The following is a 23,170-nucleotide window of genomic DNA, read 5'->3' as shown; positions in this document are numbered from 1 at the left end:
CTGGAAGTGGGTTAGGGGGGTTGAGGGGGGCAGGGAGGGCCTTGGGGGGGCTGGAGGTGGGTTAGGGGGGTTGAGGGGGGCAGGGAGGGCCTTGGGGGGGCTGGAGGTGGGTTAGGGGGTTGAGGGGGGCAGGGAGGGCCTGGGGGGGGCTGGAGGTGGGTTAGGGGGGTTGAGGGGGGCAGGGAGGGCCTTGGGTGGCTGTCAGTAAGGCAGAGGGTTAAGGAAGCAAAGCGATTTTAAGTTCCTACGTGTTTTAAAATCCAGGTGTGTAAGAAAATTGCCTAGAAAAAAACAGACACAACTCGACAGGCACGAATAGACCTCGGGGGAAATAGTTTGGCTGGGTAGCCCCAGAGCTAAAAAGCCCTCTGCCGTTGATTTTTCGTAGCCCCCTCAGCCTGGCATCTGAAGCTTCAGCCCAGAGATCCCGAGCTGGTGTCGTTCGGAGCCCTTGGGTGCCAGAGGCGGAGGCGCTTCAGCTTGTCGTGCCAGAGAAATCTCTCCCGCCGCCTTGCGCCGGGGCGGCCTTCGGAGGATTTGCTTATCGACGCCGACGAGCGATTTAGGAGCCCGTGTCAGGGTAAGAGTGGTGAGCAGCTGCTGCTTCGACACGGCTTGGAGGGGCCGCTGACCTTCCTGGCCGTACCGTTGGGTCATGCTGCAAGGCTTTTCTCTTTGGCAGAGACCCCGGGAGCGCACCGGTTGTTTTGTCTTCTCCAAATGCCAGATCTCCGCTGCCAAAAAAGAACTGGCATCTCCTTTGCCGTGATCCCCTTTTCCCTTGCTCAGGTTTCCCCGACACAAGCGCCTTCTGTTTCTTTACCCCGTGGCAATGTGTTTGTGTTTTGTTTTGTTTTTTTTTTCCTCTTGCAAATCCAGAGGATTTAGTCACTGGAGTTTGGTGCCAGGTCGTGGCCTCTTATCCTCAGCTTTAACCTTAACCCTCACCTTCTCCCATCCTCAGCATCGCCTGCACTTTTCACAGCTCAAAACCAGGGCTGCCCGGGTAATGATGCCCCTTTTTTTTTCCAGGGGAGAACTCTCCTACGATTCCCTTCTTAGCATCATCGCAAGCCCCTTCTCCATCAGCCCGTGAGCTTTGCTGGGGTTCGGGGATGAAGGAGGCCCCTCTGAATTTCACGTGTTGTTCGTGTGTCGTTAACTCCTTCATTTTCAGGCTTTGGAAAGGAAGCTGCCAGCTTGTGCGTCTCACAGACAGAGCTCCGGGCAAAGATACTGTGTCACGGTCTTTAGGGTTCAAGAACTGGCGTCTACTTCTCCGAGCCTCTGAGTGAGGGGGTTTTTTTGTTTTGTTTCAGCCCGTTTCTCAGCATTTCTGGGGTGGGAAATACCACTTGGCAGAAGCCAAGCCCGGAATGCTCCTTCCTAGTTAGGCATCTGCCTCAGTTTGGGTTGTAATGCCCTGGAAATGTCTCATTTGTCTTCGTTAACTGTATTGAGAGTTTAGGCAATTGGGTGACATGTGAGATCAGATGAACAGTGCTGTCAAAAACTATTTTCTCTCTGTTGGCTATTAAAAAAAAAATTGCCAGGTGACTAATTCAGGGAGAGATCAACAATTTTAGATGTCTTCCACTAACTTCACGCTGCTTTAAGCCAGAGTTCACGGGTGACAATGAGCCTTCTAGGGATATATATATGGGAGTGGTCTGCATTTTAATGCTTATTTGTCTGGTTTAAGGAAAACTTGTTGCAGAGCTTTGTGTTTAAAAAAAAAAAAAAAAAAAAAAAAAATCGCCTTCAGCAAAAGAAAACAAATTTCACTTTCAAATCTGTCTCGTCGCTGTGGGGGAAGTGGGAGACCTGTGTGTCTCTGAAGCAAGCTGAGATATATGGGGACGGGCTAAGCTCGATGCGTTTCATGAGCTGGCTTTTTTTTTTTTTTAAATAACCCAAAGTGATGAGAAATCCTGGCCGCAGGAGGAGACTCGCTCTCGCTTGGTCCTGCTGAGCAGCAGCAACAGAAAGGAAGGAGAAAAGCACAAGCTTGCTTACACCCCTCTTTGTTTTAGGGCAACGCAAGCCAGAAATCAGTGCCGTCCCCCTTTGGAGAGGGAAGATTTCTGCACAAACAGGAGCTCCTCGGGATCGCCACGCATCCGAAACGCTCGGTGCTCTCCACGCCACTGCCTATAGACGCCGAGCCCGCAGGTCTTCGCTCGCAGACCCAGCTACCGTCTCCTCTAAACAACCCGTGGGAGATGCCGGCACCTCCGGAGGGTGGCCCGATGTCACCAGGTCAGACCTCTGTTTCTATTCCTCCTCTGGAGGATCCCTGTTCCTGCCATGACTATATAGGGATCCTCCAGCCTTCCTTCCACCTCGGCATTTAAACTGGCTAAAATTAGGGGGTGGGAAGGTCCCCTCCCCGCTGCCAGCACAGCTGTCGTGCCCGTGACGGCTCTTCCAGCTCGGTGCAGACGCACAAAGCCTCCGGCGAGTCTGGCTACCTGCTTCCCGGGGCACCGTGATCCCAGGGACGAGCTCGGACCTGCCAAAATCTCTAGCACGGACAACCCCCACGTACGCAACCGTCGCAGCCCGCGTGCCCCGGGAGCAAAACGGCCCCAGTTAAGCCGACTTCAGCAGGACGGAAAATCAACTGCAGGTCTTGGTAAGTTGTTTTGGTTTGTTGGTTTTTTTTTTTTTCCTTTCCACAAGTGCTGGAGAGGCGGGGAAAGCATAATTTGTGGGTATCCTATTCCTGGATGCCGGTCTGGCTGCACGGGCTCTTTCGTGAAATGCTGGGAGATGCATTTAGAAAGCAGAAGAAACGCGATACGTTCGTGATAGCTGGAAAAAGCCTAGAACAAAATGGTCTCATTCCTGTACGTGAACCTGACGATACTGAAAAACAGGAAAAGGATTAAAAGAAAGAATCGTATTAAATTTTTTTCCTTTTAGGAAAATATCGTACAGAAATAATTGGTGCCGCTTTCCTTGCTCTGTTTCTCTATAAATTTAGGTCCTTATAACAGTGTTTATCTAGCTTAGCTCCTAATAGCACCTGGAGTTTATGAAAGACGTTAATACAGCACACGAGAAGCATTCAATAATTTCCTTTCCAGTACGATCCGATGCCTTTTCCCACCCTGGTTTTGGAGTGGTCCTTTTTGCCTTTCCACAGCTGCAGCTCAGCTCCTCCAGGAAGGCTTAGCGTGTTCAGGACGTTGGCCGGATTCTGAACACAAAAATGAAATTATAACGACTCCCCTGTCCAGTTTGAGTGATTTAGGAAGAAAAATTCCGCGATGGAGTCTGCTCCCTCTGGTGTATTGATACGGACCAAGCAAAGGGCACAAAATCCGCGTCCCTTCACCCAGCCTACACCATCTCCCATGGCAACCGAATCTTTCTTTTTTTCTTTTTAATTAATAAGAGGAATCAATTCAAAAGACTAGCGTGGACTAGAAATCGCCGCATATACAGTGATGAGGAACAGAGCAGTAACACAGCAGAGGAGGGAAGCTCTTGGTGTAACATTCAGCTTAAAACAAGTGCTGCTTTTTTGGCCAAAAGAGATGGTAGCACCACACCCCCCACGTACGGGGCTGCTTCTCAGGGGTCAATAGCAGTGATAAACGTTATTATTAAATAATTTGTGAGACACAGAGGGGAAATGAAGCTCATGCTACTTCAGACAACTAAAATTAGATGTTTAAGACTGAGCTATTTGCCCTGGACCCCTTCTGTGATCAGTGGGGTGATAGATGTCGATGGAGGTTCGTCACACCTATGGTAGACCCCTCTTTCCTACCATTTATCCAGATGTAGACCAGGAAACACCTCAAATAACAAAGTCTGATAACTGGGAAAAATGGGGAAAAAGCCTCTGTGACTCCATGGATTTCTCCCTTATTGTGCTTACTCACATGGGCAAAAATATTCCAGGCATCAGCACGTTTTTCCCAGAAGATGCGTTTTCCTCCAGGCTGCGTCGCTGTAAAGGCCTGCTTTTCCCTGGACGTGATGTTTTAACGATGTTCCCTCTCGTCCCACCAGGTCGGTGAAGCTCTTGGAGGTGGTTCCAGTTAGGAAGCAAACGTGATGATGGAGTCGGCAGGTATGTGAAAACAGATTTATTAACGAAGCGCGTGCCGTGTCCCGGCTCCTTTGGCACCCAAAAACCCAGCTTTGCCGTGCCTGAGGGCGTTCAGTCCTTGCTCTGCTTGCTTTTGGGCTGCTTTTTCGATATTTCCCTAAGCCAGCTTTACTAGTTTGATGCCCTTCTTGGCTGTCAATGACTTGTGCTCGTTCAAGAAAGTAATATTAATGTTTAACTCCAGAGGGATGCAGGTAGGCTAGAGAGCCACTCCGGTTGTACCCAGTGTGAAAAAGTTACCTTCCCCCCCCCCCCCCTTTTTATTTCTCCTTTTTAAGGGAAAAGGAATGCGGATCTTGGTGAGTGACTTTTCTTTCTTCCATCAAAACAAGTCTCATTAATATACATCTCCTGTGGCCTTTCTTGGCTGGGTGTGTGGCTTATTTCTACTATCATATATTCTAGACCACATTAAAGTCATAACCAGTGTAATTTTGGGAACGTTACAGTCAATAAGGGGAAAAAAAAAAGTCAGTACCTAATCATTTTGTAAGACAACTCCTCTAGTGCAAACCAAAAAGCTACAGAAGGACCCACCGGGGGCTAAATCCTCGCTCTGTCTCTCTTTTAGAAAAATGGGGTGCAAAAATCAGTGAGTATCTCTGGGTTTGGGGTGGTTTTTTTTCCCCCTTCCCCCTGACGGTAAAACCTTGGTGCTAAAGGCTTGTACTGACATTACTTTATTTTAAGGGAAGTTAACAGAAGAATTTGGTAAGTCGTTTACCTTCCTTCCGCATGCCTCAGTTTGAATGCGTGTGTTTCTGCAGCTGTAGCATTCGCAGTGATGTCTGTACGTATTTCTCTTTATTTCATTTAGAAGAAAGCGACACAGAACTCGGTGAGTGTGCTTTGGGGATTGGTTGGGGGGGGGGTTTTTGCTGCTACTGAAGAGGGAAAAAGTTCCTTTGAGTAGAGGATGGGCTTACTAAACCAGAAATGATCCTCCAGATCGTAAATTTGTACCCAGATATAGTCAAGTCACACAACTTAAGGAGAAGGGACCCAGACCACCAGCGCAGTATAATCTATCCCTGTCACGCCAGGCATCTCGCTTTGGAGGAGACACGCCGTCTCCCTGCAATCCAGCGGCATTCCCTAATCTCTTCTTCGGGCTCTTGCTCACTCGTAGAAGCATGTCGGAGGCGGAGAGCTCTTAGGACTAACCCCTATTTATTTCTCTATTAATTTTAGAGGAATGTGACACAGAAAATGGTAAGTGTCCTTCTTCCATTTAAAAGTTCTTCTGAATAATAGTGCCCCCCAAAACCAAACAGCCTCGGTCACGCGTCTTTGGAATAAAATATTTATTTTTTTTTTATTATACATACTCTTTTTTTTTTTTAAAATAAACACTTTTCTCTGTATTTGGGAATTTTTACTGCGATGCTCAGCGAGTCGTATTCCTTCTGCAAAGGTGTGCTTTGGGCAGGGCTGCTGATAGCAAGTTGCAGTTTGTGCGTATCGCTTCATTTCAGCTTCAGAAAGTGCAGAAGTGGAAAGGTTTTTAAAGAATAAAACTAATTGGAAATGCCTGTAATAAATAGAGTAAGTCCAGATAGAACAGAGATTATTTTGTGTGTCTAACCTTAAGAACAAAGTAAATATATGGAAGCGATGAAAAATAACTGAAAGCCATTTCCCTTCTCTTTCTCTTTTTTTTGGGGGGGGACAAAATGCAGAAATAAGTAAGTATCGCTTTCTTATCTTTGTGAAATTGATTCTGATAAGGGAATTTCTTGTTTAATGCACCCTGGGTGAATATCCAGGGTGCCACGTACATCCACGGTCCCACCCGCCCCGGGGCTGCCCTGGACCCTACATGGTTATTTAAATGCCAAATCTGTAAATGGCAAGCTCAAGGTCAGCCAGAGAACAGACTCAAGCAGTCCTTTAACGTGCATCCCGATTTATTTCTCTGTTTTAAGGTGAACTCACAGCAGAAATTGGTAAGTCACGATTTACCTCCCATCAGATACATTTCTGTAGAGCTTTGAGTCATGTTTTGGCTGATTTGCCTGGGGTTTATTCCCTTTCTTTTACCTGTTTTTAAAAAAGCAGGAGGTATATTCGTTTTTAACAAGAACTCATATTAAAAAAAAAAAAAAACCAACCCAACAGTACAGCAAACAGGGGGCTCGCAGGTTGCTCTGGCTGGGAAGGCAGTAATAAGGAGAATAAAGGGAATTTCTGAGCCAAAGCCACGTGTGAGCATAGCCGGTGTGACGCCCTGAGGACAGAGCCTTGGGGGATCTGGGGCTGTCGAGATCCAGCACGTGCAAAGCGCTAAGACTTAATCCCTCTCAACAGATGCTTAAATTCTGTAAAAATTCCTTTTCCAGTTCCGATTCTCCCGTCTTTCATGGCAGATGTTGCAAACAGGGGAGATGTGTTGAGCGTTAGGTGCGCAATAGCTTTATTTTCTGAGCAAAGGAAGGACCAGACAGGGTGCGGTGCATCCCTGGAGGCCCTTGAGAAACCCACTATTTATTTTTCTCTTTTTTTCTTTTCTTTTCCTCCCAGAGAGTCTGACTGCGGAGCTTGGTAAGTGGTTTCCTTCCTTTTTGTCTTTATTTCACTATATTTAGGGGAAGGAGGTGGTTGTTCCCCCCACACATACATAACCCCACATATGTGCAATCTGGGCTAGAAATTAAAGTCAATTAATTTAAAAAAAAAAAAAGCGTAATTTCAAATGGTAATCACCAGTAAAATCAGAATTTGGAGGCGGAGGGTGAGGTGAGGTTCACAAGTGTGACGGAGAGCTGGCGAGCGCTTATTGACCATCGATATTTCCTCTTTCTTTTCTCTTTTAGAGGAACGCGATAGAAAAATCAGTAAGTGTCATTTTTCTTTTCTGGTAGAATTAAAGCCTCGGGCGATGCATGTTCTGGGTCTGGTTATTAAATTATTTTTTGGAATATGTGGGAGGTTTTGGGTTTGCACCAAGCCGCAGAATTTGGGCGTTTTGGTGGCGTGTCACCTCCCTAGTCTATCTCGAGTATGAAGGCAGCCCCGTTTCCCTTATTGCCACCAGCGCCAAAGATGCAGGGACCGATTCTGTCCCCGTAATACGAAGCTGTTGCCAGCAATCCTTTCCCTGTTCTTAATTACCAGCCCGTTGGTCTCGTTAGCATCAAGGTGGTGCGGTTCTAATTGAACTTGACCCTGGGGGAAGTCGGAGGCGGTGCAAGCCGTGTTATCAGCCAGGTTGTGCTCGCAGAGAAATAAAGGTCGATTTAAAGCTAACATTCACTTGTTTCTTTTGGTTTAAGGCAAGCTGACATCAGACCTGGGTAAGGAGTTTTATTTCCTTCAAATGAAAATGATCCTTCATTATGCGAAAGTGCTGGGTATAAAAAAAAATCATTTAAAAAAAAAAAAAGAGGATTTTGTGGTTTCATCTGCTTTAGGAATGGGTGGCGCTTGGGGGATTTCTTCCTTAACAAACCTTATTTTTAAAATATTATAAGGGAAGGTGTCCGTGGAGTAAAAGTTCCATTGGGTTTGAGTTCTATGGTGTCAAGACGGAGCACTGCGGGAGGGGATGGGTGCAGGACGACTCGCTTTGCGTTTCTCTGTATTTATCGATTATTTCTTGTTTTTTAGGCGAACGCGATGCGAAAATCAGTAAGTGCAATTCCTCTGGGGGTGGGTGCCGAGGAGCGTACGTGCCGGCTGTTTTATCTTTGAAAATGGGAGCGGAGGGGAGTTCCCTGCTGAAAACCGTAGAGGGTTGGGGTTTTTTTTGTAGGTTGAGTAACATTCACACCAAAGCACAATTTCAAAGTGTAACCATCAGGATAAAGGCAGTAGCAGGGGAAAACAGCAAACGTCCCTGATCTGAGCGCTCTAGGGATGCTCTAGAGCCGTACACAGAACAGAAGGAAATATTTAATAATAATTTTTCTGCTTCTTTTTTCCTCCCCTCCTTTTCTTTCCAGAGGAACGTGATAAAAAAATTAGTAAGTGTCATTCTTCGTTGTGCTTTTGGGGTAAAAAGCCCTTGTTTTGGGGGAGGGGGAGCCTCTCTGATGCCCTGTCCTTTGAAAAGTGGGAAATAAATTTTTTTTTTTTTTTCCCCCCAAGTTTCAGCCTGGGCTTTTGCATTTCCTGCAGAGAAAACCCACCCAAATAAACACAAATGTTATTTTTTCTCTTTGCAGCCAAGCTCGCAGCAGAAATACGTAAGTCCTTTTCTTTCTTTTCAAAACCAAACTGATGGGTTTGGGCTTAGAAACCTCGTTTCTAGGGTCAATTTTTGTCGCTGTACTTGAACTCATACCTATTTTTTTTTCCCTCTTATTTCAAAGGTAGACTCACTGCGCTGCTTGGTAAGTCTAATTTGTGTACAGAACCTCCTGTGAGGATTGTTTTAATTAAAGCTTTGCATGATTTTATGCAATGACGTTGGAGGAACCTCTGGAGGTCCTTGGTCCAACCCCCTGGTCCTCACCAGGGCTCGTGCCGAGGTGGACCACGTGGCTTGGGGACAACCTCAGCTGCGCATCTCCGGCTTCTCCCCAGACCGAGTCGGGCGTTTCTGTTGTTCCTTATAAAAATGTGAACTCAACGTGTAGATTTTGGGGGGTTCTTTAGTAAAATATAATTAGAAAAATCAGCAAAATCAGGTTTGCAGCAGAAAGCCTTTGAGCTTTGGCTTCAGGACCGGTTGTCCTGGGGGAAGAGGGCAGTGCCGTGGGAAGAGAGAAAAAAAAAAAAACAAAAACCAAAAAACCGCTGGCTTTCATTCTCTTTCTTTCTCTTTCACTCAGGGGAGCGAGACTCGAGGCTTCGTAAGTGACGTTCTCCTCCTGCCGCATAAAATCGTGGTCTAAAGGTGGATCTTCCTCAGTGGGCCGGGGGGTTCCAGAAGTCTCTCTCCTCCTGGGCACCGGTTTTCTCATTTTTCCTGCGTTTCTGAATTCAACACCTTACGTCGCTCCTAAGTGGATGTATCACCGGAATTGGTGCTTTTCCGCACTATTATCACATGATATATTTATGTTCACTATTATAACATTACTTTTTTTATACACAATCAGGCTATACATTTTTATTACCTATTTTATACTATACATTTTATTATTTTCTAAAACACTGTGTAAGCTTAAACTGGAGAATTATTTACCCTGTGTCCAGAGAGGAGAGAGAAACATCTATTTAAAATAAACTTGGATTTCTCTCTTTTTAGGGAAACTCACTGCAGAACTTGGTAAGTAATTTTCTTTCCTGTATTACAGGGGAAAAGGGGGAAAGGGCAGCCAGAGGCACTGAAAACTGATCGGTATCTATTTTTCTTTTATTTTATTTTTAGCAAAATGTGATGCAACGATTAGTAAGTGACACTTCCTCCTCGTACACCTCCGGATGGTTTGGTTGGTGTTTCAGTGTTGAAGGGATGCTGAATTTCTTAATTAAACTAAATTTGGGTCGTAAGAAGGAATGATCCCTTGGGTTTCAAGGGCTGGGGGAGCCTGAAGGCAAAAGTCAAGGGGGGAAAAGGAAAATGTGACGGGGGGGTGGAAAACTCCGGTGGGAAGAGCTGAGGTGGGCTGGAGAGGTGAAGGTTTGACTCGTGTTGCGGCGTTTGGGAAATCTCACGGGAACTAATGTTGTTTTCTGTTTTAAGGAGTATTTACGGTGGAGCTCGGTAAGTCCATTTCCTCCCTTTTGCATTTTTAATTCAATTTTTAAAAACTATTAGGTTTTTTTTAATAAGTATTAAATTGCAAACAGAATATTAAATTGTATTTGTAAAATGCAATTATAAAAACAAAAACCAAACTTATTTCTGCCTGTTTCCCTGTGTTTCATCTACCTGGTGAAAAACAGCACCTTAAAGGCAGAAGTAGGGAAGTCTTAAACCCCAAAATAATTAGAATAACGTGGGCTAGAGCAGAAATCGTCTTGTATTCCAAATTTTGCGAACAGAGGTAAAGGTGTGACGTGTGAAAGGCAGAAACCACGAGAAATAACACACGGTTGTTTTCTCACTTGTTTTTAGGAGAGCGGCACACAAAAATAGGTAGGTTTTGCGTTCCTCTGCCCGGCAAATCTCTGGGTGAATTTCTCAGGAGGAAATCAGACTCAGAAATCGCCATCCACTGCCCGGGTAGTTACAGGAAAATAGAAAGGCCTTGCCTCAAAACTAACTTTTATGGTTTTCCCTCTTTTTTTCAGGTGAACTTACTGCAGACGTCGGTAAGTCGTTTTCCCATTAATCTCGATTTAGGTGGAAATGATGTATGAAGACAGGCACCGCGCGATGGAGTAATCATTTCTTTCTGTTTTATTTTCAGGGGACTGCAACAGAAAACTTCGTAAGTGCCTTTTTTTAATTGTGAGAATTAGCCCTGAGAATTTTGTCATCTATTATGTCATCGAGAAAAGAGGAACATCATGAAAATCCTGGTTTTGTTTTTTTCCCCCCTCTATTTTAAGGGCAACACGCAGCAGAACTTGGTAAGGAATTTCCCTGCTTTGCTCAAAACGGATTTTTTTTTTTTTTGGAGTTCTCTCTGCATATCTGAAGTTTTTAAGGGGATAATTTCTATTTTAATCGAGTTTAGCAGTATGTATGCAAAAGCTAAGATAAATATATTACATAATTTATGATTATGTGATAGATTATGTGATAGATTATGTGATAGATTATGTGATAGATTATGTGATAGATTATGTGATAGATTATGTTTTTTTTTTTTTTTTTTTTTTTTTTTATGTGATAGATTATGTGATAGATTATGTGATAGATTATGTGATAGATTATGTGATAGATTATGTGATAGATTATGTGATAGATTATGTGATAGATTATGTGATAGATTATGTGATAGATTATGTGATAGATTATGTGATAGATTATGTGATAGATTATGTGATAGATTATGTGATAGATTATGTGATAGATTATGTGATAGATTATGTGATAGATTATGTGATAGATTATGTGATAGATTATGTGATAGATTATGTGATAGATTATGTGATAGATTATGTGATAGATTATGTGATAGATTATGTGATAGATTATGTTTTTTGATAGATTATGTGATAGATTATGTGATAGATTATGTGATAGATTATGTGATAGATTATGTGATAGATTATGTGATAGATTATGTGATAGATTATGTGATAGATTATGTGATAGATTTTCCACAAAATATAATTTCCAAGCAACATTATAGATAGTAAAACAGCTCCGGAATAAACCCTCGGCAGAGCTTGACTTCGACGCTTGTAGAACACAACTACGCGCTAATTTATTTTTATTTCTTTATCATTTTTAGAGGAACGGGATGTGAAAATCAGTAAGTATCACCCTGCTTTGCGAGCCATGTGGCCGAGCTCGATGTTATCCCGGCAGCTCGTTTGCTATTTTTATGGATGAGCTCATAGGGAACACGAGCTCGTAACCGCCCCGGAGGAAGGGAATAAATATAAAATATCGGCCGCAGAAAGCAACAACCAAACCTGCGGAGCAGAAAAACCCGAGTGGCAATCAATACTTGCTTTTTTTGCCAGATACGGCACTTTCTTTCCTCCCGTACAAACCCGTTTGGACGCTTATTGCATCACATTTGGATTTGTGGGGTTGCTTGAGCCTGTTTTTTCACCTGCAAATATTAATTTAGCCGAGGCTTGATGCAGTTCTAAGCAGAAGGCAGCGATGGTCACAAAAAGAATAAAATAATTTAAAGAGCCAGAGGTGCGCTGAGAAGATAGGGGCGCGATGTGAAGACAAAAGCGGTGGCTCCTTGTTATTTATTCCTATTATTTTTTTTCTTTTAGGGGAAAATGAAGCGGAGATAAGTAAGTGTCATTTTCCATGCTCCGTGGTTTGAGGGGGTCTCTTGCTTAACCCAAATGCTGAATAAGCCGTCGATTTAAAATCCAGTATACAGAATACAACAGGGTTGTCTCTGCAGAAATTCCCCTAGAAAGCCGTATACAGGAGGGAGAAAACCAAGAATTTGGGGCTTGAATGGTCCAAGCCATTTCAGTTCCTTGCTAAAGAGTAAAAGTGAATGGAAAGGGAGGGGAAAAAAATAAAAATTATGGATTTCCCGTGATCCTGTCGTGGGATGGGGCCGGGGCTACACGTGGGACCCTAAGTGGCTTCGGGCTCAGCCAGGGAACAACCCCAGCGTGTCCAAGACCTTTTTTATGTATATTATATATAATTATATTTTATATAATATATTTATATATTATAAATATATATAATTAGTCTGTTATATGATTATTATAATAAATTTTGTATTATAAATATATAATGATAAATTGTATATGTCTGGCGTTAAAAAGTTCTGCTTCCAACTGGTATATCTCTTTTTTTTGTTTTGCTTTAAGGGCGCCTTACGGAGCTGCTGGGTAAGTGCGTTTCCTTCCCCTCCCCATCCATAAATTCAGCGTACAGACAGCGCAGATGCTGCCCCGGGTGATTTGGTTGCACCGACAGCTTTGGGGTTTTTTTTTTTTTCCCCCCATCCCTTTTAGCAGAAGTACCGCTACGCCAAAGGCAGCTATAACTTATCAAAATGTGGTTTGGAAAAAATAACAGACAGGATTGCCGGAGTCGAGGCTTTGAGAGAGAGAGAGAGAGGTGCTTTAGCGAAATCCCGCGGAAAAAATGGTAACGATAGGCAATAATTTCTATTTCTTTCTGTTTGCAGAGGACCGGGATTCGGAAGTCCGTAAGTCTATTTGTGCGTCTCGGAGAAGTGAATCCTCTGTGGGAAGCGGGATCCCCTAAAATGAGTTGTGCTGGCGCTCACTTTCGCCAAAGAAATATATTTGATTTCATTATTAATTCAAAAATGTGTATCTGGAGAAATACCAATGAATACCTCCATGAAATACCTCAGGTATTAGAGGAAAATGTCCTGGAGATCTGATTCTCTGTCCTAAATTACTGGAAGAGTTTCTGCTCGTTTTTTATTTGCAAGATTTTATCTCGGAAATTTTTTTTTTTCTTGCCCTTCCATGGAGCGATACGCACAAAACTTTGGAGTCTCCCCCCACCGCAAGCGTCCTTGATGCAAAAATAAAAAGAGAAATAGCCGTAGTTGCGTGTGCGTAACCAGTACTTTTGTTGCCAAGCTGGGTGACTTTCTTCTGCAGAGCTCGTAATGTAGTAAAAATCTGAAATTGGGGGAAAAACAGGGGTTTATTCATTTCTATTCCTTTTTTTTGTTTTCTTTTTAGGGAAACAGGATGCTGTCATTAGTAAGTGTCATTCTTATTTTCTGAAAAATGCGATCCCTGGGGATGCCTGGGGGGTCACAAGCAGGACGGTGTTGCTGCGACTGTTTTGGCTTAGTATTTTGGTCGAAATACTGTAAATTAATTGAATCATTTTAAAAAAAAAAAAAAAAGGAAAAAAAATCATTAAGAGCATAAAGTGTCAGCCCATGTTAGAGGATTTGGTACCTTGAGTTCCCCCCGCCAAGACCCTCTCGCATCCTTGGGAAGGAAAAGCACTGACTAGAATACATTTTATTTTCTCCTTTTCAAGGAAAATTGACGGAAGAGCTTGGTAAGCCATTCTTATTCCTTTCACAAAATTGACTTGGGATTTTTTGGTGGGGTTTGGGGTTTTCTTTTCTCATAATGCGGGTTGGCTGGTTGTATCTAGTTTTTGAGATAACTGTAGAAGCGGATGGATAAAGGGCTAGTGCAGGTGACTTTTAAAAATAAAATAATAACAGATAAGAGTAACGCACAGGAAAAAATAGCAATGGAGTAGGAACGAGCTTGTACCCTGGTACAAAAATCTGGGGCAGAAAAGGAAAATCTGTGCTTCACCGCTTTCTTTTTCTCTTTTCTTTTTGTTAGAGGAATTAAAGGATCGGGAAGCTGGTGAGTGATATTTTCCTTCCCTTCTAAAAAATTTAGAAAGTTCAAAGGAGTTTGCAGTTATATATTTTATAATATATGACTATTTACAATATATTTTTTTATTTTATTATGAAGTGTGTGTGATATATGTGTTAGTTTCCAGACCAAAATCTAGTTTAATTACGGGACTGAAACAAAACCGATAGGAGTCATGCATTTTTTTAAAAATGCCGTGGAAGCGGTAGGCCATAAAGCGCTCGGGCGAAGGCTCGCCTCGAGGGCTGCTGATGCCAAATCCATCCTTCTCGTTCCTTTTGCAGACGAATCTTCTGAGGAGCTTGGTAAATCTTTGTTTTCCTTTTAATTGGACAAAAAAGGGACGGGTCAAGTTTTGTCATACAAATCTTGTTACGTGCACGTTAGGTTGATGTGGCTGGGTTTTTTTTTTTTCTCTTTAAAAAAAAAATAAATGGTGTGTGTTTAGTATAAGTTGCAAACTCATTTCATATCGTAGTAACAAATGCAAATCATATCTGGAAGAGGGATGCTGCTAAAATGATAGAGGCTAATAAGAATTCTGATTTCTTTTTCTCTTTTTTCCCTTTTTTTTTCTTTTGTTCCCAGAGGAGAGTGATCTAGAAAGGGGTAAGCACCATTTTCCACCCTGCCAAGGCAGAAAAACCTTTTGGTTTGAAGGAATCCTCCTTAAGCATGTGCTGAAAACTTTCTATTTTTCCTCTTTTTAAGACAAACTCACTGAAGAACTCGGTAAGTCGTTGCCTTCCTTTGCCCACACCAAATACCCAACGTTTATTTTCACCTTTTCTGTTGAATTGGAGTTTGGTCAGAAGCTTTGTGGTCTGTTATCACAACAAATGAACGACGCAAACGTCAGCAAAGTTTAATCCTGAAAAATTTGAAAAGAAACCGAGTTTTACATCATCGTCAGAAGCAGCTTTTTACATTTCTCCACAATTTAATGTGATAACTGCAAAAGTGGGGGAAATTTGGGTCTTCGAATAGTGAAGAAGATAGGTAATAGTAGAGAAGGAGAAAATATCTGGGGGTAAACAGATTCTAATGGAAATCCGTGTTTTTCTCTCTCTCAAGATGAAGTCACTGAAGAACTTGGTATGTGATTTTTTTTTTTTTTCTTTTTAACTTTTAACAAAAGCTTTTCTAAAGCTTTCTGAGTTCTGTTACCCAGATGTTAACTTTAACGTAACGAGAAACAGAGGCTTAGATAGAGGGAAATGAGAAAATGGGATTTCATGCAATAAACGACTAACAAAAAAAGGTGCTTGGGAGAAGTCCTGTCTCTGATATAACACCAACAGATACTTTTAAATTATTTTAATCTTGGGTTTCTTCCTTGTTTTTAGGGGAACGTGATAAAAAAATAGGTGGGTTTTCTCATTTCCTGGGTCCTTTTGGGCGTATTTGGGTGCTCTGGATGGGTTTGGAGGGATGCTGGCTGTGTTATCCCAATCCCCGGAATAGCTGAGGGAGCTGCTTTTCCACCCCCAAATACCAAATCCCCGTACGGTTGTCTGAATATTGGGAGAGTTCATGAGATTTCTGTTGAGATCTCGTATTCTTTCGGCCCTCCCGATGTACCAATTGAGCAAAGAAATCCTAATTATTTCATTTATTTCTTTCCTTTAAGAGGAAATCACGGAAGAGCTTGGTAAGTCATTTCTCTTTCCTGCCTCCCTTATTTTTTTTTTTGCCTCCCTGTTACTCTTTCACATTGTTTTGAGTTTTCTGTTTTCTTTTTTATCTCAGTTTAGAAAAAAAAAATCACGGGTAAAGTAAAACTAATAACAATAACCACCAGTACAGCGTTGCGGGGAAATTGTCAAGTTGCAATTTGTAAGTGATGTAAAACCATAAAAAAAAAAAATTACGGGGGACACTTAAGATCTTATTTTTTTTTTTCCCTTTTCCAGCGGAACGGACCGCACGGATGGGTAAGCGTTGTTCTCTCTGCGAGCCTTCTGCCTTGAACAGGGTGGGAAAGCACGGGGGGGGCACAGACGTCGCTCTGCGGTAGAGGTCTGCTCCTTTAATAGGAGATAAAAGGACAGTTCAAAAACTTCACGTCCTCGGATGCCACTTGTTCGCTTCTCTGCCTTCTCCCCGGGCAGCCCAAATGCCTTCCTGGGTTGCATTTGGGATCACAAGGAGTTGGTTTGGGTTGGTTTTCTGTTGCCGAGGGCGCTCTGCAATTCCGTGGTGCCTGACTCTACTGAGAGCAATTAAAATCAGACATCGGTAAACGTGTTCTGGAAGAGAAACATCAAATCCCCCAGCGAGCCACTTGGTGCGTATCTGCGGGGAAACAAATATTCATAACTAAAACCAGTTTTCCTTTCACTCTTTTTCTAGGTGAACTCACCACAGAGCTGGGTAAGTCCTCTTAAAAAAAAAAAAAAATCAAATTTGTGTGAATATCTAGTCTAGTTTGGGGTTTGGTAGGAGCAAGTCATGACCTTTGCGTTGGGATTAGGAAAGTCAGTTAGGGGGTGGGTTAATCTATGTAAAATTAGAGGCAAAATGCAAATTACAATTACAATTCTCTATATGGAATGGAAAAATATCAGATTTATCTCTGGATGATGAACACACACAGCGAAGGGGGGAGTACTTAGGAATAACTTTCTTTTTTTCCCCCTTTCCTTTCTATTTTTTCTTATTTAGGAGAACGTGATAGCAAAATTGGTACGTGTCCATCTCCTTCCCGAATCCCATGGAACTTGGTGCATGGAATCATGACTTTTATTTTAATCGTAATTATGAGAATAATGAAAATCGGTATTTTTTTTTTTCTCTCAAGATGAACTGTCTGCAGAAATCGGTAAGGGCTTTTTCTCTGCCGTCCAACAAAACAAATACGCGCAGTTTATGGTCTGTATTTTGCTATTTTTTTATATGAAGGAAAAAATAGATTATAACAACTCTGATTTTTTTTTTTTCTCTTTCTCTCCTTTATTTAGAAAAACGTGATAGAAAAATTGGTGAGTATCAGGCTTCTTCCCAAGACGTGAACTTTGCGTGGTCGTAAGATCCGTACGATCGCCTCGGTGTGAATTGTAATGGAAACCCTTTCTTTTTTCTCTCTTTTCAGACGAACTCACTGCAGAGCTTGGTAAGTCACTCTGAGTGCAGGAAAGATAGATATACAAGGCTGTCTGTCTCCCTTTTTTTTTATTATTTCTTACACTTTTTCTTGAGCTACTTTGGGGAATTTTATGGAAACCTGGGCTAATGGGGATAAAGTAGAAAGATGCATGCGTTATAATTATATAATACATAATATATAATAATTATGTATTTTTATATTCTATATCGTCTCTAATAATTCTATGTAATTATTCATATATTATAACGATATTAATAACATATAACTATATAATCAATGCAAACACTTATAAGGCACAGAAATACATTTTTGCTTTGGGAGCCAAGAAAGTCTTAGAAAGTCGTAACGCAGAAAGGAAGAGAAATGTGCAGTAACCATTTCTGTCGTCTCTCTCTCCAGAGGAATACAAAGCCAAAGTGCGTGAGTGTCCCTTTTCCTCGTCCTGCCGGAGCGGTAAAGCAAGTGTGAGGTTTGGGGGCATTTTGGAATAGGGGAGCTGAGAGATTTTTGTCTTTTTAACCGCCGGGGACTTCAGCGTCGCAGAGATCCCCCACAAAAGGTGAAAATATTGGTCGCGACTTTCCCGAGCACCCTCGCACCTTCCTCCCTCCGCAAACCGTACACGCGATGCCCTCTGATTGTAGCGGAAATTCCTGGCGTGACCTGCCACAGCTCTTTTTCTGTGCAGTGACTTCCACCTGTTCGTTTAAAGCATCTGTATCTTTTTTTTTTCATGAGGCTTAATCTAAATGACAAGTCACGTTACAGACACAAGTCTCAATGAGGTCTTATTTCACAACAGGCTAATCTCATGCTAGGAGAAAAAAAAAAAAACACTTTTTGGGGGGAAGGACGGAAATAAAAAATTGGCATGAACTGGAGGCGTCTTTGGAATTAAAACAACCCTCATTAAAAAGACTTTTTTTTTTTCTTTTAAGGAAAATGCATTGAAGAGCACAGTAAGTGCATTTTTCTCCCTTCTACAAATGCCCCTTTGGCTTTGGGATTTAAGTTTACATCATTGTTAATTTATTTTTTTTTATTGTGCATTTTTAGGGAAAGAGGAGGAAAAAATGGGTAAGTACTTTGGTACTCTGGTTTGCTGAACGCTGTCGCGTATATGCGTAGGGAAAGTTGCACATCAAGTTATTGAGCCTCAAACTACAGAAAGACAAAACACCCTATTAGATTTCCAAGAAGACACCAGACCCCCAGGCAAAGGGCACGTTAAATAAGTTTAATTCTCCTTCTCGCCCTCTTTTTTCCTCTTCCCCAGCAAACGTGACGCTGGACCCGGAGACAGCCCACCCTCGCCTCATCCTCTCCAAGGATCAGAAGAGCGTGAGATGGGAATACATGCTGCGGGAGTCTCCCGACAGCCCCGAGCGCTTCGACGCCGATCCTTGCGTGCTGGGTTGCGAAGCCTTCACCTCCGGGAGACACTACTGGGTGGTGGATCTAGCCGAGGGACAGTACTGCGCCGTTGGGGTCAGCAAAGAGTCTCTGCAGAGGAAGGGACCCATCAGCTTTAATCCCGAGGAAGGGATCTGGGCGGTGCAGCAATGGGGATTTAAGAACCGCGCCCTCACCTCCCCTCCGACCCTCCTTAACCTGCCGCGGGTCCCCAGAAAGATCCGGATCTCTCTGGACTACGAATGGGGAGAGGTGGCTTTTTTTGACGTTGAGAACAAAATACCGATCTTCACTTTTCCTCCGGCTTCCTTCGCCGGGGAGCGGATCCGGCCGTGGTTCTGGGTGGAGCTGGGCTCGCTCTCTCTCGTCCGATGACCCTTGCGTTCCTCCTTACGCCAGGAGCTCAGCACCGGGGGTGAGCGGGTGGCGTGAGGGGCAGGAGGAGTGGTGGAAGCACCTTACTCCATCCAGACACCAACAGCTAGGTGGTTAAGAGCAGCAGGATAGAGACCAGGATAGAAATGCTCTCGGGAAGAGCAGCGTCAAACCTCGTTCTTCCCCGTTCCCGATCAAGTGCTCCAACCGTCATCGTGCAAAGGAAAAGCAGCCCATCCTGTGCGTCCTCAACGTAAGGTGGCAGAAGGTCTGCCCGGCAACGTCTCGTAGTCGCGGTTCCAGCGTACAGGAACACCAGACGGCCTGCAGAGAGACGCGGGCTCCTCCTTCGGTTGATGGAGAGAGGTGGGCACCGGGGTAGGTCACTGTTCACGCTGCCTGCATCACCCGAATGGGTGTCCAGGCTCCCACCGGCATTTTCTTTTTGCCAGTTGGTGGCTGACGTTTAGATTTCAACCATTTGAGCTGCTTTTATAGTAGGCAGAGGGAAATAAGCACTTCTGGTGGGCAACTCATCCAGACATAGACATCAAAATAGGATAGGCAAATCGTGCTTTCCCTGTGCCTATCTCTCTTCATCGACTGTTGAAGAAGTCTACGCTCAGAAGAGATTAAACAGCTCTCCTTCGCCCAACCTGCCTACAAATTCAGGCCCTTTGCCCTGGGCCAGAGGAAGGATGTGGCAAACCCTCCGTGGCTCTCCACAGAGCTCCCAGGCGCCTCAACGTCTCACACAGCTGAAGATGCTCCAGCCACCGTGCTGCTGGTCAAGGCATTGCTCCCGTAATCCTTTATACCAGAGCTGGACGCAGCCAGGTCCTCTGGCAGCACGGAATTTGACTCAAATCTGGCCTGGGCAGATGATCTTACTCCAGCTGGGTTAGCTAGAGTCCATGAGTTTAGCTCAGCCTTTGGGAGAAGAGATAAGCCTGGATTCAAGACCAAGCTGGCGTGATGCCCTCCGGTGAAAATTGGGGTGCCAGACATCCAGATCGTATGGATTAAAGGTTTGAAGAGGCTCGCACCAGCACGGAGCTCTGCATCATGTTACCGTAAAGCTTCCAGTGAGGTACTGGGAGCTCTAAAACTAGGTTCATGGAGAGGGTCGAGCCAGTGCTTGCGATCAGCATGGGGTGATTAGGGACGTCGCTGAAGCTGCTAGAGGGGACGGACACCATGGTCTTCACCTTTCCCGACATCTCACTGCACTTGAATAGCACCGATGAATTCCTCTTTAATCCCTGCTTGTTCTTAGCCACCTGTAAAGCCTTAAATCTCATCTTTTGCCCCACCATGGGATGGCCAACTGGTAGTTCCCAGCTGACAATAAACCACTTGAGACTCTCCAGAGAATTTGATTTCTTTTTCCAGCTGGCTCAAGGTGGAGGCCCTCCTGGATGATGCCTGCAGCCCGTGTGATCTGTCCTGGCAGCATCTTGCCCCACTTACCCTCCTAAAAATGGGGGACATTTGAGGTGGATCCCATTGGGGAGGGATGCTGTCATCTCCCACCCGTGAGCAACGGCCAGAGCATCTCGGGGTCTCAGCCCTGTGGGTTTGGGTTTTTCTTCCTGCAGTTTATTGGGCCAGAAACCTTCATTATTGCCCTTGCAACCCGCGTTTGTGGTGGCACTGGTGTAGGGTAGGCGGGAGAAGACCCGAGCAGGGGGAAGAGGGAGGGGAGGGACAGACCGTTCGTGTCTGAGGGCTGCAAGATGATAATGTATTAGCTGTAGCAGCTCAAAATACCATTCCTTCTGTCAGCAGCCAGAAATTGGGGGGGGAAATATATAATAATTTAAAAAAAAAAAAAAAAAATCCTCTTTTCTAAGTAACTATCAATGTGGGCAACACCACAGAGTAGAAGCTGCCCTTCCTCCACGCTGGAAATCACCACCAGCGACTTTGAAGGAGAAGTTTATAAAGCTGGTTTTGCTACCATTAAGAATTCCAATCAGGAAGGTGTTCCCGTGCTGCTTGTAACCCACGAAAGAGGCCGGACACAAGCTGAGAACGCTGCCCAGCTCTTTATTTAAAGCAGTTGGATGGCCACTGTCCTTATTTTTTTTTTTTTTTTTTGCCCTGGTGACGGCCAAGGCGGGGGGTGAGCCCCGGGAGGTGGCTGTGCTTGGATGGTCCCACCATCTGCGTGGTGGCAGATGCCCCATCTTGCCCGACAGCCAGATGTACTTTATCCTATAGCTGAAAATGATGAAGTATTTTCAATCCAAGCTTTATCTTGGATTGAAAAATCCAAGCTGGGGACACGGATCCACAGAGGGACATAAATGAGTTTGTCCCTGGCAAGGAGACACCGGGCAGCACATTCCTCTCCGTGTTTCCTTAAATAGGGCTGGTATTTTCCCTCTGTCCTCCATGTGATCCGCCTCTGAGCTCCAAGAGCCCCGGGGTGGCTGGAGAGGAGCCCTGTGGACTACATCATCCCATGCTTAAAAAAAAATAAGTCAGCAAAGACCTTGTGCTGCTGCCTAATGGGTAAGTGTCTCTTTTGGGACAGTTGGGGATGTCCCGGCAAAGGGAACCGGCAGTGTCCCGGCCTCCCTGGCACCGCTGAGATGGTTTGGTTTTTTTTTTCAAGTGTAAAGATGAAGAGCTGTTAAATTGGGGGTCGCTGTGGTCTGTCCGTGCGGTGCAAGCTGTCAAGGCGGGGGTCATGTTGCCGAGCCTGCTTCGGGCATGCTTTCAGGTTCTGCATCTGCTGCGTCAGTCTGTTAAAATTGGCTGCCAACAAAAGGAAAGCAGCAAGAAGGCATAAAAGCCGCTTTCCAGCACGGTTTCTGAGCACACGTGCACCGTAGGAGGGTTTCTGCGTCGGCAAGCGCACCTTAAGGCTTCGATCCGTGCTTTGAAGGGTGGGAAGCAGACGTGGGGGGACACCGGATCGTCCTAGCAAGGGAGCAGGTTAGAGCTTGAGCTTTGGGGACGAATTGCCAGTTCCCACCAGGCGGGAAGGTTCCTTCCTTCCAGGTGGGGTAGAGATGGACTCACCTCTGGTCTCCCCTCCCCAGGTCTGGGTATGGCCCCCCGGGCCTCCGGGGAGCTGGGTGTGATTTCCCCCCCCCCCCAGCACCCTCAGTACCCGTACCGTGCTATGGGTGCAGCCCCTCGGAGCCCCCTGCACCCCTTATTTTGGGCATGGGCTCCCCCTGTGTGAGGCTGGGACGTTGGGGACAGCAGGGGACAGGTCCTCCCAGGGGCCCTGAGGTCCCCAAGGTGACAGGGCACGGCTGGGATGTCCCGACACTTGAAGCCCCCCCACCCCACCCCATCTTGTCCCCTTCTCCCCCACTCCCCGCAAGCTCCCGGCTGTTGCAGGGCTGCAGGGACGCTGCTGGGCTCCTCCCAGATGTCCAAAGATCACAACAAAGCTCCAAGTTTTATGTGATCACCCCCAAAGGAGCATCCTTCTTTTTTCCTTCCTTCTTCCTTTTTCTACTTCTTTTTTTCTTTTTTTCATGGCGTGGGGGGGTAGAGCCTGAAGTCACTCCGAAGTCCATAATGCTGCACCCTGAAACTGGGCAAAGGTTGGAAATGTTGGGTGCAGCCTTGTGCCTCCCGCAGCTCGTACCCGTCCAGTGAGTGACTTTTCTTTCTGCAGGGGATTTAGAATATTTAACTTAATTCAGAGTCTTGTAAGGGATTTAGAAGAAATCCTGGTGAGGGGGAGTGGGGCAGAGCTGGGGGCTGCACCAGGGAGCCCTGCGTGGTCCCACCCTGCCCTCGAGCAACGGTTTCTTCCGACATCGGGGTGCTCGTGCAGGTGGGTTGGTGGGATTTCCAGAGCCTCTCTCGGGGGCAGGTGCAGCCCTTCTTCCCCATCCCCTCTCCGGCCGCTGTAACCCCCCCATTGCCCTCCCTCTGCCTCCCTTCCCCACCCTCTTCTCCAGCTCCGGCTACAGATGTGGTTCCCTGCAAGCCCCCGGGACCTCCTGAGTTATTTCATGACTCTCCACGTCCTCCAGCTGGGATCAGGTAGGGATCCTGCAGGGCTGGCAGGGGCTTTCGCCCGCTCCGGGTGGCGGATGTGGGGCAGGGGAGCTGCCATGGGGCAAGGGGACCTGAGCCCAGAGCTCGGCCGCGGATGGGTTTCGCTTTCCCTTGGGCTCTTTATGCAATACGTCCATTGCCCTGGGTACGTCCTCAGTCCCGTCCTGCGGTGCTTCCCCTAAAACGTTTGTCGCTTGTACCAGGGCTGGCTGGGATGGAGGTCATTTTCTGGAGCAGGTTCCCAC

The 23,170-nt window shown here is 45.1% G+C and overlaps 1 protein-coding gene and 1 long non-coding RNA gene across 2 annotated transcripts; both read left to right on the top strand.

Moving 5' to 3' along the window:
* Positions 1-381: 381 nt before the first annotated feature.
* LOC127029190 (uncharacterized) lies at positions 382-5,335 on the top strand. Its single transcript, XR_007768139.1, has 9 exons — positions 382-580; positions 2,034-2,259; positions 2,432-2,635; positions 4,024-4,084; positions 4,402-4,422; positions 4,695-4,715; positions 4,814-4,834; positions 4,941-4,961; positions 5,315-5,335. It is a non-coding gene; the product is annotated as an uncharacterized LOC127029190 (long non-coding RNA).
* Positions 5,336-6,054: 719 nt separating this feature from the next.
* LOC127029188 (tripartite motif-containing protein 10-like) lies at positions 6,055-20,259 on the top strand. Its single transcript, XM_050914804.1, has 39 exons — positions 6,055-6,069; positions 6,644-6,664; positions 6,937-6,957; positions 7,396-7,416; positions 7,730-7,750; positions 8,065-8,085; positions 8,287-8,307; positions 8,434-8,454; positions 8,896-8,916; positions 9,315-9,335; positions 9,438-9,458; positions 9,753-9,773; positions 10,128-10,148; positions 10,304-10,324; positions 10,423-10,443; positions 10,565-10,585; positions 11,416-11,436; positions 11,918-11,938; positions 12,479-12,499; positions 12,802-12,822; positions 13,334-13,354; positions 13,644-13,664; positions 13,964-13,987; positions 14,287-14,307; positions 14,591-14,611; positions 14,714-14,734; positions 15,077-15,097; positions 15,349-15,369; positions 15,633-15,653; positions 15,916-15,936; positions 16,355-16,375; positions 16,667-16,687; positions 16,803-16,823; positions 16,963-16,983; positions 17,094-17,114; positions 17,508-17,528; positions 18,047-18,067; positions 18,165-18,185; positions 18,385-20,259. The coding sequence occupies exons 30-39, from the start codon at positions 15,933-15,935 to the stop codon at positions 18,894-18,896; spliced, it is 684 nt and encodes a 227-aa protein (XP_050770761.1). The 5' UTR covers positions 6,055-6,069; positions 6,644-6,664; positions 6,937-6,957; positions 7,396-7,416; positions 7,730-7,750; positions 8,065-8,085; positions 8,287-8,307; positions 8,434-8,454; positions 8,896-8,916; positions 9,315-9,335; positions 9,438-9,458; positions 9,753-9,773; positions 10,128-10,148; positions 10,304-10,324; positions 10,423-10,443; positions 10,565-10,585; positions 11,416-11,436; positions 11,918-11,938; positions 12,479-12,499; positions 12,802-12,822; positions 13,334-13,354; positions 13,644-13,664; positions 13,964-13,987; positions 14,287-14,307; positions 14,591-14,611; positions 14,714-14,734; positions 15,077-15,097; positions 15,349-15,369; positions 15,633-15,653; positions 15,916-15,932; the 3' UTR covers positions 18,897-20,259.
* Positions 20,260-23,170: the final 2,911 nt, after the last annotated feature.

Source organism: Gymnogyps californianus, unplaced genomic scaffold, assembly GCF_018139145.2.
Source record: "Gymnogyps californianus isolate 813 unplaced genomic scaffold, ASM1813914v2 HiC_scaffold_84, whole genome shotgun sequence".
Taxonomy (NCBI): Eukaryota; Metazoa; Chordata; class Aves; order Accipitriformes; family Cathartidae; genus Gymnogyps; species Gymnogyps californianus.
Note: the sequence above shows the minus strand (reverse complement) of the source record. Positions and strands in the feature narration are given on the sequence as shown.

Excerpts from the sequence above, each read along its gene's own strand:
- LOC127029188 (XM_050914804.1), top strand. Across the intron at positions 16,824-16,962 it reads TGAACTGTCTGCAGAAATCG|AAAAACGTGATAGAAAAATT; the intron begins GTAAGGGCTTTT and ends TCCTTTATTTAG. Across the intron at positions 17,529-18,046 it reads GGAATACAAAGCCAAAGTGC|GAAAATGCATTGAAGAGCAC; the intron begins GTGAGTGTCCCT and ends TTTTCTTTTAAG.